Source organism: Elgaria multicarinata, chromosome 6 (genome assembly GCF_023053635.1).
Source record: "Elgaria multicarinata webbii isolate HBS135686 ecotype San Diego chromosome 6, rElgMul1.1.pri, whole genome shotgun sequence".
Classification (NCBI taxonomy): domain Eukaryota; kingdom Metazoa; phylum Chordata; class Lepidosauria; order Squamata; family Anguidae; genus Elgaria; species Elgaria multicarinata.
Window position 1 is genome coordinate 48222760 of NC_086176.1, and position 15326 is coordinate 48238085.

The window sequence follows — 15326 nt, forward strand, 5'->3', positions numbered from 1 at the left end:
TATAAAGCTGGACTTTAAAAACTGCATGGGTTTGTTTTCTCCTTCCCTTGTTTTTTTCTTTGTGTATCATTTCATTTAGACTGTAAGCCTAAGGACAGCAACTGTATTGCTTTTACTGACTATGTAAGCATCTGTAGTAGCCTTTATGGTTGAGGAATGGGGATAGCTTTAAATAAATACAATATTCTTTATCCTTTTAATGGATAGAGTGAAGAGTCATTCTAGTTTTGGAGTTCTTTAATAGATTACTGGGCATGAGGAAGTTCAAGTTGGGGATCTTGAATCACTTTGGCAATGTTTTTCAGAAGGTGACTACCTAATTTCTGCCAATAATAAAAATTAATAATAATAGCAGCAAGGGCCATGAGAAAACCACCCCTATAGCTGCAGTCCAATTATGTAGTTAAAGCTTTTCACAGTTGGGTGTAATTGAACAGAAAATTAAAGGGAAAGAGAATAAAATGAAAAGTAAACTAGCAGAGCACTTTACTTTTATCAAAGATGGCCATAAACAGCTAAGACACCCTGGGCATCAGTCCTTTAGCTGGGTGCTTTTATATGCCTGAAGCTGGAGGATAAGAGCCAGATTCCGGCTGGACATCAGGAAAAACTTCCTGACTGTTAGAGCAGTACGACAATGGAACCAGTTACCTAGGGAGGTTGTGGGCTCTCCCACAGTAGAGGCCTTCAAGAGGCAGCTGGACAACCATCTGTCAGGGATGCTTTAGGGTGGATTCCTTCATCGAGCGGGAAGTTGGATTCGATGCTTCATAGGCCCCTTCCAACTCTACTATTATATGATTCTATGTAAGCATCTACAGAGCTTCTGCTTGTTCTGTTCTGCACTAATATTTACAGAGACAGCAAAAGGCCTCTGGAGCAGTAGTCTTCAACTGGTCCAGACCTGAGACACACGTCGGACTCCCAACATGCAACATAGGACCCACTTTCACAATTTTGTCCATGCCCAACATGGCGGCAAGAGCGATTTTAAGTTTTTGAATGCCCCCACACATACACCGCATCTTGTAATAAGGTTCACAGGTATCAACAGTTTGTTTTTGGGGGAAATTAACATTTTTTGACTGTCCAGGTCCACCATGGCAGCCATTTTGGAACTGGGCAAGCTATGTATCCATTTTGTAAGAACACTCGAAATTCCAAATGTGCTCATTGACCTAAAATGGTTAGAGGCTTGACATAAAATATAGGCAAGCATATATATTTGCCTTTCTGATCGCAGCAACAATTACCTTCTATATGTTCCAGCAAGAGCTGGGGATGGGTAAGGCAGTTTTTGTTTTAAACAATGTTAAATCCTGAGCTGTAAAAAATAAATGAAACAGTACTCTCAACTGCTATCATATATATGTCTGGCTTATGCACTATTTCATGACTGGCCACAGTTTTTCAAACAAAACACATTTTAGCTATGAGCATGCAAGAAAGACCATATAAAATTGAAAAGTGTTAGATTTAATATACCTTGTTTTTCATTCATTTCCAAGTACTCAAATGACAGTGAAGTACCTAACCTGAAAATTGTCATAGCTAAGGCATCTGTGGTTTAAATATCGATGATTATAAATTATAATTGAATTATAAATTATAATCAAATACACAAGAAACTGGCTAGGAAGGATGCATACATAAGTCAATATAACATTTTTTCCCTTACATCTTAAGATCACAATTCACACACATCTCAAGACAAAAATTAAATATAAACAATATTTAAACTATATAGTTTAAAAAACTGTAAACATTATCTCTGAAGTTCCAAATCCTGTTCAAAAACTATTCCATGATGAGCAATGTCACAAAGCCTGCAGATATATACACAGGGCTGTCTTTTATAAGCGTTAAATACAGTGCAGCTGGGCCAGTGAATGTAGCTGAATGGGTGGAGCCACGGTCCCTTTTGTTTATGCCAGGTTGAACTCCCTTAGATTCAAATTCAGGATGGTGTCTCTGACAGCAGCAAAGACAAATCGAATGTTCTCTGTGTCAGTGGCACATGTGAAATGGTAATAGATTTTCTCTTTGTCTGGAACCTGATCCTTGTATAACTGCAGAATGAACTCCCTAGCAGCTTTGACGTCTTGCTTGGGTCCTGCTCAAAAGCAAAAACAATAACTTATTTAAGAGACAGTCATTGCAATCTTTAAAGAAATTTCTATTTACACTAGAATATGCAGTTAACTGTTTTCCTAATACAGATAATAACTTCCTCTATTGGTAACAGTCGGGGCAGTGCCAATCAGAGGAGGGGGGCAGAGCCCTGCCCTCACCATTCCACAAAAACCCCCAAGTAAACAACTTAAGCTTGGCTGCACTGTTGCATTGTGTGCTGGCTGCTGTTCCTGCTGGACCAGAAAATAACTCCTGGACCAGTATTGCATCATTTTGGGAACTGTGTATGCCTAATCAGGCAGCCATGCACAGAGCCTTTCCTCTGTGTGCAGAAAGGCTTCCTGGAGGGCGCATTCCCCCAGCAGCTGCCATTTTAAATTGCAAATGAGTCCGCAGCAGAGTGTTCTGACAGACACGGCCAATTAGAGTCCAAGGGAAGGGAGTCATGCTGTATGGTGATGCTCGCGCCCAGAGCAACACAGCAAGAGAAGGTATCATTCATCCTTTGCTGGCTGTCTAGTTTGGCCAGCCATTGAATCTGAGACCTTGTAGGCAAGGGGATGCGCTGCTGAAGTGCTTGAGACCTATCTCCCACTCACCCTCCATTGGAGGGTGTGTGTTTTCAAAGATTTAATCTGGGGTGGGTGGAGGGGGAGAGTCTTTTGCTTTAAAGCCCATATCTTATGCTTGCAATATGGGCATGTAAAAAATTAATTTAGGATACTTAAGGGTACTTGTATATATTGTTGAATCAATGCAGGGTGCTGGGAATGATTAGGCATTTTAAAAATGATCCATTTGCGGGCTCAGGCTGCTTAGGCATTTTTTTAAAAAAAGATCCATTTAGGGTACTGGGGCTGCTGCGGCATTTTTAAGATCAATTTAGGGAGCTGACAAGCTGGTGACCTGCTTTCTGTCCTCCCCTACCAGCTGCCACTGTTATCAATGTACATCTACTGGCATCAAATTCGGATTTAACTATTGCAGGGAAGCAATTAAGATATGCACCGACTGTCCCAGCTGTCCAGTTGTGGCAGACAACTGAGACCGCTGCCCTATTTAGCATCAGTGCTGATCGTGTGAACGAGATGAACAAAAGCTTGCAGCCTGCAGTCGTAATTTACCAGAGAGAAGCCCTATTTGGTATTACTGGTTACCTGTAAACTGTGGGAAATAGGTGGCCAAATGGGAGAACATAATCTTCTCTTCCAAAAGATCTTTTTTATTTAAGAACAAGATGACCGAAGAGTTCATAAACCAAGGGTATGTGATTATTGTTTTAAATAAGGCCTTGCTTTCTTCCAAACGATTCTGCAAAAAAAAAAATTTTTTCCAAAAATGAAATGGTAACTGCATATTCAAAAATACTGTTATCCTCAAATTAAAGTATTTTTTTCATATCCAAGTTAGTGTACTATATCAGATTTTCTGCCCAGACATACGTTATAAGTATAATAAATTCTAGCAATCACAATAGTTATCCTTACAGTGTTGTGAACTATGTAGAATAAAATGCAATGGATGCTATAAGTGCAAAAATGAAAAATCATTGCAGCCATATAAAAATCACTCTTAGGTGTGTCTCCAGCAGATCAGTGCCACATGAGTTACACCTGCAAAGCAAAAGAGGGCCAATATTGGCTAAGCTCTGATTTTGCTAAGGTGTGATATTTGTGCAGTCTTCTCCCATAACTACGTTTCACTACCTTTCTCAGCTGACTTCCTCCCATATCTCTCATTTGGCATTGAAGCCTTGAACACAAGTGAGCAAAGCTTCCATGCAGACATGTCTTAAGATGTGCATAGGTGGCTCAGGAAAAAAGAAAAAACAGCACTAAAAAGTGCTCATCTGAAAAAGAAAAAATCCAGAGCTCTTTTGCTTTACCTCATTGTCAGATTCTGCCAAGACTTGATCATATTCGCTCAGAGCAACTAAGAATATTATGGAGGTCACACTTTCAAAGCAGTGAATCCACTTCCTTCTTTCTGACCTCTGTCCACCAACATCGACCATTCTGTAAATAGAAACAAAGTAACGAAGTGCAATAAACTTCCAGGGTATCATCCAAACCCCAGAAAACAGGCTCATCTTGCAGTTCCTGTGACATAATGATGCTGGTGAAGTTCTCCCAGTGCCAGGGACAGAAGTGTCATTTCAGACTCATAAATAGCCACCCCAATGCAAGGCAAACTTTTATATAGTCCCCTGCCCCAAATTCATTGAGTTTGCATCAAAATTTGAGCCAGAGAAGAAAGTTAAGCTTCCCTTCCCTGTCTCTGCCGCCCCTCCAAAAGACCTTCCCTTCCCTTCTCTTTAAGCCTGTGGCAGCAACAGGTGTAGCAGGGGAGATACACCAGCCCCTGACCCTTACATCCATCACCAGCACTGTGGGCTGGGAAGGGGGTTAGCAGGCAAGCCGGCCAATGACAGGATCCACACCCTATGCTGCCGCCAAATCTATTCACAACCTATAAAGTTGTGGCCGATTTATTATCAAAGCTATGCCTGTGTGTCTATTCTCTTCCCTTCACCAACCGGAACCAATTAAATGCTGCCCAAACAATGCAATGAAAGCTGAGGCTATAGCAGCAATCAGGAACCCTACAGATCTTATTTTTATTTTATTTATTACATTTCTATACTCCCCAATAGCTGAAACTCTCTGGGTGGGTCACAAAACTATAAAATACAACAATGTGATGCAACATAATATAAATCTTTTAAAAGTTTAAAACTACAGTATAAAACCAAAGTAGATCTAAAAATACAACAACAGATTTAAAACAACAAAAACTGAACGATTAAAGTGCCTGGGAGAATTAAAAGGTCTTTAGTTATCACCAAAAAGATCTCAACATACGTGGCCAGGCAAGCCTCTCTGAGGAGGGCATTCCTCAACTAGGATGCCACGACTGACAAGGGCCATCTACCAAGGGTTGGTACTATCAGTTTGCTAGGAATTATATTTCTTTTTTGCAAATTCAAAGTGTGGCATTGTCACTGGTGAATAATACAGGGAAGATGTAAACTGGGTAATAGCCCAAAGAGCATGTTATGGAGTGGTTCAAGTATTTGACCAGGAGCACAGTTGCTGTTAAAATGGTGTCAGTTGCCTTCATGCATGGGAAATGCCCATGCTAACCCTACGCTCCACAGCCGAAGCTCTCTGGGCAGGTCACAAAAATTAAAAACCATTCAACACATTATACAAAGTACAAAAAGAAAGGCATTTACATAAAACCATATAAACAGATAACATGCTAACAGGCAACATATATCTAACAACAATGGTTGATCACCAGCCAAAAGCAATCCAAGACCTAATTCAAAACTCATTGTATGCTGCCGAATGCCTGAGAGAAGAGGGCAGTTTTAACCTGGCAGTGAAAAGATAAAATCGTGCTAGTTTAAATCCATTGGATGGAGCATTTGAAAACTGCCCATTTTGAGGAACAATGGTGTAAATTTCCCTCAAGGGCAAATAATGTTAATCACCATAGGTCGATCATGGGTTAAACAACCCAAGTTAACCTACTATTCGTAGTTAGGCAAACTGTGGGTTGATTAACCTATAGTCTGGGTTCGGATGTCATGTAGCAACCCCAAATTGACCAAGTAGGGGGTTGAATATAAAAAATGGCCATGAATTGCACTCAGCACGTAGCATAGCAAAGCCATGACTTGCCACCATTATTACGTCAATTGGGTCAATGAGTCAGTAGCCCCCACTGAATGGAGTGAACTGTAGTGTGGCAGGAGGATGGAAATCTGCAAAAATCAGGCAGAGGGTTCTTGAGCAGAGCTCTTGCTCTCTTGGAAGGCAGGTTCTGAATCTAACCCATCCTAGATCAAACTGCAACTAAAAGCCTTGAAGGATAAACTTGCCGTGTTGGATACTGCTGTATTTGGTTATTCAGTACTACTTTGGCTCTACCAATTTTATCACCTTTGCAAAGCAAAACTTACCTAAAAATAATATTTTCTAGCTGAAAAGGATATTCAATAATTCCAGTGGTTGGCACTCTCACCCTGAGAACATCTTGCTCAGTTGGTACAAATGATGGCACGGCAATACGGTCTATGTCTGATAGGTAACTGCAAAGCCAAATATACACACATTTGTTTAGTTAGTACATGCAATCAGGAAGCATTACTTGTCATAAAGAATTGAAATGTTGAAAATTAGATATTTCACTAGAAGATCAATCCACAAATAATTGACAGCTATTATAGCATGCAAGTTAAAAGAAACATTCATACAATTTGTACAACATATTCATCGAAATGCAATTACAAGAAATTCATTAAACAAAAATCAGACAGTACATGCATTGATCATCTTCAACTAATCAAGGTTTCAAGCCAGCTATTTGTTTTGTGTTGATTTTAACTACTCCAATAGTTAACTACTCCAATACTGAGCGCTGTGTGTGTGTGTAGAATCAATGTATAATCACATTTCCCACATCTTTGTGCCTATTTTATACAAGTAGCAAATTTCAAACATTTTAGGACAGACCAACATAAATATTAATTATTATTATTCAAGTGTTATTAAAGTTAAAAGCATGCAAAAAGCTCATTCCTATTCTGCCTGCAAGCTAAATACTTGTTAAATTAATATATCCCCAGTCAACATTTTAAGAAGCCAACGAAATTACTTCTATCGCGTTTGCTCAGGCAATGGTCCATCCCTTCAACTGGTTCCTGTTGTTATTTTTTAGCAAGGGCACACATCTTCGATCTCATCCCTGAAGGAGTTAGATTTCAATTCTAAAGATTTCCATAGCTCCCCTGACTCCAACACTCTCACTTGCTGGTCCATAGGCTGCTCAAGCTGGCTTGCCAAGCTGTACAATTTAATCAATACAAATCAGCTACATGGTTCATTTGCACCCACAAGGTATCAGTTCTAATTCATATTCTCTCACTTTCATGGGGGAGAGTAAAAGTGTTTATCACAGTGATGGTCCATTTGCTGTCTATAAGATATACACACTATGAACCTCTACCCTTAACTCAACCAGCCTTCACTGAAATGTCCTGAGTTCAAGCAAAAATTCCTTAATGAGCAAAAACAAAACCATTCAATTTGCTCTGGATATAATCAATGATATAAACTGAGAGAGAGAGAGAGAGAGAGAGAGAGAGAGAATAGCTCCTTAGCAATTACTTATCCACAAGGACAAAACCTATTAAGCAAAAAGTGTGTGTTGCGGGGGGGATGTGATTTCACAATTTTGTTTTTATAATTCAGCTACACGAAGGGACAGATGTGAATTTCATGTCAAAACAGTTACAAGTGAAAAAACTGTTGAACCAGGAACGCTTGATAGTAATGTGAAGTCTGGCAAAAGTATCATACGTACTATTTTGCCGAATCTGTCAACTGGTATTCTCTCCGCCTGTTGTAGCATGTTTGGATTCCGGAGTCCTCCCACAGCCTCTTAATTGCTTCCACGTGTTTTCTTTCCAGTGTCGTTAATCTGTCTACATCCACTTCTTCAATCCTCTGGCCATCCTCCTGGGACACAGGGGAGGGGAGAGTTGTGGATTCATAATCAGTTTAGTCAACATGAAACTGCAAAATTAAGAGGGTGGCAGGCATACAACAAAGCGAAACCAACAGTGCCAAATACCAGCGTTATCCTTCACTGTCTGTCTCTGAAGTAGGAATAAGCATGAGATACCATTTAACAGAGATCCTTGTGAGGACAGGTGAGGTGATGGCTGTAAAAACACCCAGGCACACTATATATGGTCAAATCAATGGAAAACAGAAAGCTCTTCTATTGTTTCTAACATGCGCGAATAACATTGCCTTTTTTACTCCACTATCTGAAGACAAAACAAATACTCAGATGTACATAGCTGCACTGGCAAGTCTACTGTGGAACTGCACTCACTGTTGGTCAGACATATAACCTTCGTTAGAGAATAAAAACAGAAAGAGCCATCTTTTCCTGAGCAATCCAATGGGCTGGTCCTTGCAACAACATGAAGCAAATTTACTTACACACACAGATACCTACACTAAAGCAATCTTTCAATTCATACTGGTGTGTGTTTTTCTAAAGGTGTCAAATAAATAGAACAGGGCTGGCCTTGACCCTAGGAAGAATGAGGTGGACACCTGAGGCAGCAGAGTTTGGGTGTCATAAAAGGGCAGAAAACATTTATTATTGTCATTATTTTTACAATACCTCAGGTGCTAAAATAACTTGCCTGTCTTTGGATACTGTACTATGCACCTTGACTTGGGTGGATGACATGTTCTGCTTGCTTGAGCCAGCCCTAGTGAATACACATTCTAGGTGCTCAGTTTATTTATTTTAAGGTAAAAGTGTGGTGTAGAGGTTAGAGTGTTGGACCGGGACTCAGGAGATCAGGGTTCTAGTCCCTACTTGGCCATAACGCTCAGTAGGTGACTTTGGGCCAGTCATTGACTCTCAGCCTAACCTACCTCACAGGACTGTTGTGGGGATAAAATGGAGAGGAGGAAGACCGTGTAAACCGTCTTGGATTCCTTGCAAGAGAAAAAGTCAATATATAAATGTAACAACTTCAACAACAACTATCATTGTTGGTGGTGCTATTATTAAAAAAAGAAAAAAGCTTGCCCTAAGTGCAGGGAGACGATCAAAAATCAGTACTGAGTTTAAAGCCAGGTATATGCTGTCATTACAAGCAAGAATGCAGGGGAAGGAAAGGGAGGTACATCTGTATGCATCTTAGAATTGTGCTCACTCTGAAAATGAACAGCACTGACAGACAGAATGGAAAATTCTCCTTAAGTTTTCCCCTCTTCACTATTGATATTGCAGTTCTATAAGCTTACATGTTGTTGCTTGAAGTTGCAGCTAAATAATTCTGCAGTGGGGTGATGGAGTTCCCCAACCTATGAAAATAAAACCAGTTTGACTAGCCTGAGAAATTTGATATTACTTATAGGAATTGCCAAGGAATGTACGTCTTCACTAAGTCAGTAAGGCAAAGGTAGGCTACATGGTGCCCGTAGGCACCAATGCCCCCCCAAACAAGGCAACAAGGTGCCCTATCCCTCCCACTTAAAAAAAAATATTCCCAGCTGCATAAATATACTGCCATTACATTCAGTGAAATTACATGCAGTGCTAAATCTGTAGTTATGGGGAACTTCTGTCAGATCAGATTCCAAAGGCTACCTTGTGGACATCATAGATGCAGCAGGAGCCCGTAGCCCTTGTCCCTCAAGTCTGTACACTTACTGGCTCTAATAAATGCTTTGCACAAAGCCACAAAAAAAGAGTGAATGGGGCTTGGCATGAGGACAAACAGTTGTAGCGAAGCATCTAAAACTGCCTCTCTTGCCTCCAGAAAAATATATTGGGATTCTCTGTATAAGAGAATAATACGGGCTGCTGTTACCATAGCAACCAAGTGCTGCCATTTCGGCTGCATCTGGATTGCATGAAACATTTTGCCTGATGATGCATCATAGTGGAGATACACCAGAGTTGTTGTTTTGATTACAACATTTCCATTCCAGGTGTGTGTGTTTTTAAGTGACAACTTCCCATTCCAGGGTTGTTTTACATGACAAATTAAACAACCATAAAGAATTCAGTTGCAGTTATATAGATATGGGGCCTTTCTATCCAGTCTGCCAGCCTCTCCTTTCAGGTACAACCACTCTCTTTGCTCCACATGGCCACTTCCTATTGTGATCCATTGCAGTTTCCTTTTTGCTGTAGAAATTCACACTGCCTGCCTCCCCTCCATGGCTCTGGCCACCTCCTCCTCTGCCCCACTGATCCGGTTTTGCAAAACTTCCCCTTGGCAGATATCAGATATTGTTGCCATCCTTCGCTATACACATGCTGTGCTGCACTTGGCAGTGCTCAAACATTCCTATCTTCTTCTCTCTTAATAGCTGCAAGAGCAATTTTCATTACCCCGGCCTGCTTCTCTGTGCAATGTTTTAAAGCCTTCAGTGTACTTTGAGACCATACAGAAATCAGTCCACACGAAGAAAATCAGAAGTGCTTAAAAGAGAGCCCTGAAAATCCAAACAAATGTGAACACGTTTTCACCTTTATTCTCCATCCAAAAGAAAGAACATACAAAGTTACTGTCTTTTGTAAATGTTTAAGTCCTTGGGTAACCCAATCTTGGATTCCAGCAAACAAAGATACTCTGGAATACTGACCTAATTATTTAAAACATCCTGGCAGAACATCCACCACTTAAAATTCTAGCTTCTCAAACAAAACATGCTTAAAAACCACACAGACCAAGTGTAGATTATTCAAATTCAGCCATTATGAAAGTAGCCTTAGAAGTCTCTTTTTCCTTACTGGTTAATTTGTTTTAAGATTGTATCACAACTGTGGGTTGGAAGAAGTCACTCTGTTTTTATTCCTTAGTTAAAACAATTCCTTAGTCAAACACACTGATCCAAAGTATATTTCTAAATTCAACTGGAACCAATAGGATATATTTCTACATACGGTATGTGTTTAGAAGCTCATTTATGTGTTTATGGGGGAGGGAGGGTGTTAAAGGATCTTTTAACACTTTGGGATCATTTGGTTGTTAGAGGCTATGCAAAACTTGAAACATTTTATGCAATATGGTATCCATTTCTGTGGTATGTTGATGATCACACATGACAAACCCACTAGATTTTGCTGACCAACTAAGAGAAAATATTTATAGTTTGGACATTTTGTGATTCTATACACAATGGGTTGTATCCAACTTTGACCATCTGATAGCAAAACAAATTGCTTGTGGAACTGCTCCCCCGTCCTCTTTGCATCTGTACCCCACCCCCACACTCACCCAACTGTTGGATCCCCCAACCATTCATAGCTGAATTGGGAACATCCAAGAGGCTGCAGCGGGGAAGAGTGCAAGGCGAATGTTGGATTTAAGTCTATGCTTCCTAACAAAATTGTTTGTGTTTGATTATATTTTTAAAATTTGTCAGACCATCTTTGGCCCATTTTCACTGTACTGAGTTTTTTTAAAATATTAAAATCAAGTTATGTTTAAAAACATTGATTCAAAACAGATTCTTATGTGTTTGCAGACACACAAGGACCTCGCAATTTATTTCTTAAAAACCCTCCAAAAGGGCTCCTTATGCTGGGGGCACATAGACAATACTAAAAGTGCAACCAGAACTTGAGTGTACAATTCCTTACACCCTGGCCAGTTGGCTACTGTCATTTACACACTGATAACAACACTCAGGATCTGTAAAACAGCCTATATCTAATCCACAAGTATTCAAACTTAAGTCCATTTGTCCACCTTCCACAACATCCTACAATTTTCTTAAAAAGTCGCATTATTCAGCATCTCTAAATAACACAATTTTATTTACTTATTAAATATAGCAAAAGTTCTAAGCGTAGAAAACATAATCACCAGGTTATCTCTCTCTGTGTGTTTTAACTGTTTTAACAGCTTTTAAATTATATATTGTTTTAACTTGGTTCATGGCTTAATTTGTTTTAACTGTGCATATTTATTGTTTTATACTATATGCTTTTATCTGTACATCACCCTGAGATCTTAATGCTATAGGGCGGGATACAAATGTTTTAAAAAAAATAAAATAAAATAAATACATAATACGAAACTAAAACCATTTTAACTTTCAACAACAAGTGTAAGATTAGTAGAAACAATAAAAGGAACAGTAAAATGGAACAGCAGCATGATCATAATGAGCCTGCATTTATTGTGTAAAGTGATGCATGTTGGGACAAAAAAATCACAACTTCAAGTATAACCTGATGGGATCTGAGCTGGCGGTTACCAACCAAGAAAGAGATCTTGGGGTTGTGGTGGACAGCTTGATGAAAACGTCAACCCAGTGTGCAGCCACTGTAAAGAAGGCAAATTCCATGTTAGGTATTATTAGAAAATGAATTGAGAATAAAACTGCAAGTATCATACTGCCTTTATACAAATCTATGGTGCCACCCCGTTTAGAATACTGTGTACAATTTTGGTCACCACACCTAAAAAAAGAAGATATTATAGAGCTGGAAAAAGTGCAGAAAAGGGCAACTAAAATGATCAAGGGACTGGAGTATCTCCCATATGAGGGAAGGTTACATCAACTGGGATTGTTTAGCTTGGGGAAAAGGAGACATGATAGAGGTGTCAAAATTATGCATGGTGTGGAGAATATGGATAGGGAGACATTTTTCTCCCTCTCCTATAATACTAGAACCTGTGGTCTTCCCATGAAGCTGATTGGTGGGAGATTCAGGACAAAGGAAGTACTTCTTCACACAGTGCATAGTTAAAACTATGGAATTCATTATCACGGGATGTGGTGATGGCTACCAACTTGAATGGCTTTCAAAGAGGATTAGATAAATTCCTGGAGAAGGCTATCAATGGCTACTAATCCTGATGGCTAAGTGCAACCTCCAGTATCACAGGCAGTAAACCTGTATACACCAGTTGCTGGGGGACATAGGTGGGAGCGTGCTTTTGCACCATGTCCTGCTTGTGAGTTCCTGGTTGACAGCTGGTTGGCCACTGTGTGAACAGAGTGCTGGACTATATGGACCCTTGTTGTGATCCAGCATGGCTCTTATTAGGGCTGTGCTCCGTTCCATTCCAGATCCCCGGGTCCGGAGTGGATCGGGCCAATCCAGACCCCCTAAATTCAGATCTGAATTGGGTCGGGGGAGGTCTGGATCGGTTCAGATCGATCCGAATCGATACAAACCAATCCAGAGCTCCAGTCGCCTTTTTGTGTCAAACCCATTTTTTTTCATTGACTTGCTTTGGCCTAAAGAAATGCCTCTAGCTTTTTTATTTTTAAAGCTAGAAACATGAAAGTTGGTGAGCTTACAGATACCTTGGAGATGCTTACATGTGCCCAATTTTAGACAGTTCTGTACATCAGTTTTCTTGCAATGATTTTTTAAAAATGTGATTCCCAGTCATTTCATAGTGCTGCACTTCCTCATTTTTCAAGATACACACATAACTTTACATCCTGATAGAACCTAAGTAGGGCTTCAGGCATGCCAATTTTGAATCACATAGGCTCATCTGCAGATTTTTAGGATTTTTTTAAAAAGATTTTATTCTCAAACCATCCCATTTACAAAAATGCATTCATCTCTGTCATTTTTCAAGATACACACGTGTAATTGGGCAACATGATAGCTTCTAAATAAGACTTTAGACATGCTAGTGTTGCAGCATATCAGTTCAGCCCCTGACTTTTTAGGAATTTTTTAAAGTTTGAGGATTTTTTTAAAAAAAATCAGAATATGCTGTCATTTTTAAAGATAAAGACATGTAACTTGGCACCATAATAGCTTTTAAATAGGACTTTAGGCATTCCAAGTTTGAAGCATATGGGTTCATCCTCTGATTTTTAGGAGGTTTTTTTTTTTTAGGTTTTCCCCTCAATATTACTCTCCCCATATTGCTCCAGCCTGGTAGTGTGTATTGCAGTCAATACACAATGGGTTCTTATCTTAATGGGAAATGCATGAGTGACCTTCAAAAGACTCAAGTAGGAGAGATTAGCACTTCAGGAAGAGTGTGTGCTGATTGTTGATTAGATAAGACACCTTCTGAAATTGCTCTTTGCGAGTAGCTGCTGTTTCCTTGAAAAATCACATTTTTACAAATTTATTACGACCAAAATGCTAGACAGATCTTTCTGAAAATTTACACACATGACAACCATAACTCCATCTGTAACCTCAACAAGTTTCATGTTTATGTCTTGAAAAATAAAAAAGTTATAGCCGTTTATTATGTCTCTCAATGCCAGACTATGGTGAAAAAACACATTTTAAAAAATGTATTGCAACCAAAATGCTGGATGGATCTTTCTGAAAATTTACACATATGAGTAGGTTGATAACATCTGTAAGGACACCAAGTGTCATGTTTCTACCTTGAAAAATATAAAAGTTATAGGTGTTTATTTCTCCTAATGCAAGGCTATAGGGAAAATCATCCAAAGAATTTGGAGGTCTGAATCTCGCTTTGGATCTGGGTCTGAGGCAGGTCAGAAGGTCCGGATTGGGCTCTGAAGTGGATTGGGGGTTCCGTGCACAGCCCTAGCTCTTATGTTGTTATTGTATGCTCGTGATTCATCACTCATGGTAGTTTGTGGTTGCTTTACACAACATCCTCCCCCTCCAAGGCCTCTCCCATGCTTTGCACCCATTATAGTGGGTTTCCCCCCACCCCTGAACCAAGAAAGTTTGGTATTTTTATGAATGGCGGCATGAAACCCTGTTGTATTTGTACAATTCAACAATACCACAACTTCACCTAGTGGATGTGTAGACATAGGCAGATAATGAGAGACCCCATAAAAAAAAAACATGTGTAAAGGAGCCAATTTTAATCCTCCGAAGAATCCAGAAAGCCCTATAAGCCACAGAAGGCTTGCGAAAATAAGTACATTTTAGGAGGCTGTTAAAATACATCACATTTTCTGCCCCCTGAACCAAACAGGGAAGGCTATTCCAAAGGTGGGCAGCACTACTGAGAAAGCCTGCTTTCATGATGTTACATAGAGACCTTCTGTTAGCTGTGGAAGAGTCAACAAGGCCTCCCCTGAAGATATTAGGGGTTAACTGGATGTATAAAGGGGAAGACAGTCTGGTAGGTGTCCTGGTCCCGAGTTATTTAGGGGGTTGTAAATAACTCGGGACCGGGACACCTACCTCACCGTCTTCCCCTTTATACATCCTGCCTATTAGCTACCACAGCATGACTTGGTAGCTAATAGGCAGTCAGTGCAATTCTTTTCACATAAGGGTTATCTGTACATAGCCTGGAGCCCCACTGAGTGTCTTAGCTGAGTACTCTGCACTAGCTACAGCTTCCAAACAAGGTGCAAGGCACCCACACACAGAGTAACCTAGTCAGGAGATTACCAGTACATGAACCACTGTAGTTAGGCTATCCCTGTCAAGGAATGGCTGTAGTTACCACACCAAAGTTGATAATGGATGCTCTGAGCCACTCAGGTCACCAAGGCCTCCAGTAACAAAGATGGAGCACACATAGACAGACTACATGTCTATCCCTTCAGAGGCAGTCCAACCCCATCCAGAACAGATAAGCAACCTAACTCCCGGACCTGGCAACCACCTACCCATAGGGTTTGTGTCTCAAGTTTCAGTTTATTGGCCCTCATCCAGCCCAT

The 15326-nt window shown here is 40.1% G+C and overlaps 1 protein-coding gene across 1 annotated transcript in view; it reads right to left on the reverse strand.

Moving 5' to 3' along the window:
* Window positions 1-1925: 1925 nt before the first annotated feature.
* Window positions 1926-15326, reverse strand: part of LOC134400792 (guanine nucleotide-binding protein subunit alpha-14-like) — a 41442-nt gene continuing 28041 nt past the window's right edge. Inside the window, exons 3-7 of the mRNA XM_063129369.1 lie at window positions 7504-7658; window positions 6101-6229; window positions 4019-4148; window positions 3291-3444; window positions 1926-2113 (exon numbers count right to left, since the gene is read on the reverse strand). Coding sequence (XP_062985439.1) covers window positions 1926-2113; window positions 3291-3444; window positions 4019-4148; window positions 6101-6229; window positions 7504-7658 — 756 coding nt within the window. The remainder of the gene's footprint in view (window positions 2114-3290; window positions 3445-4018; window positions 4149-6100; window positions 6230-7503; window positions 7659-15326) is intronic.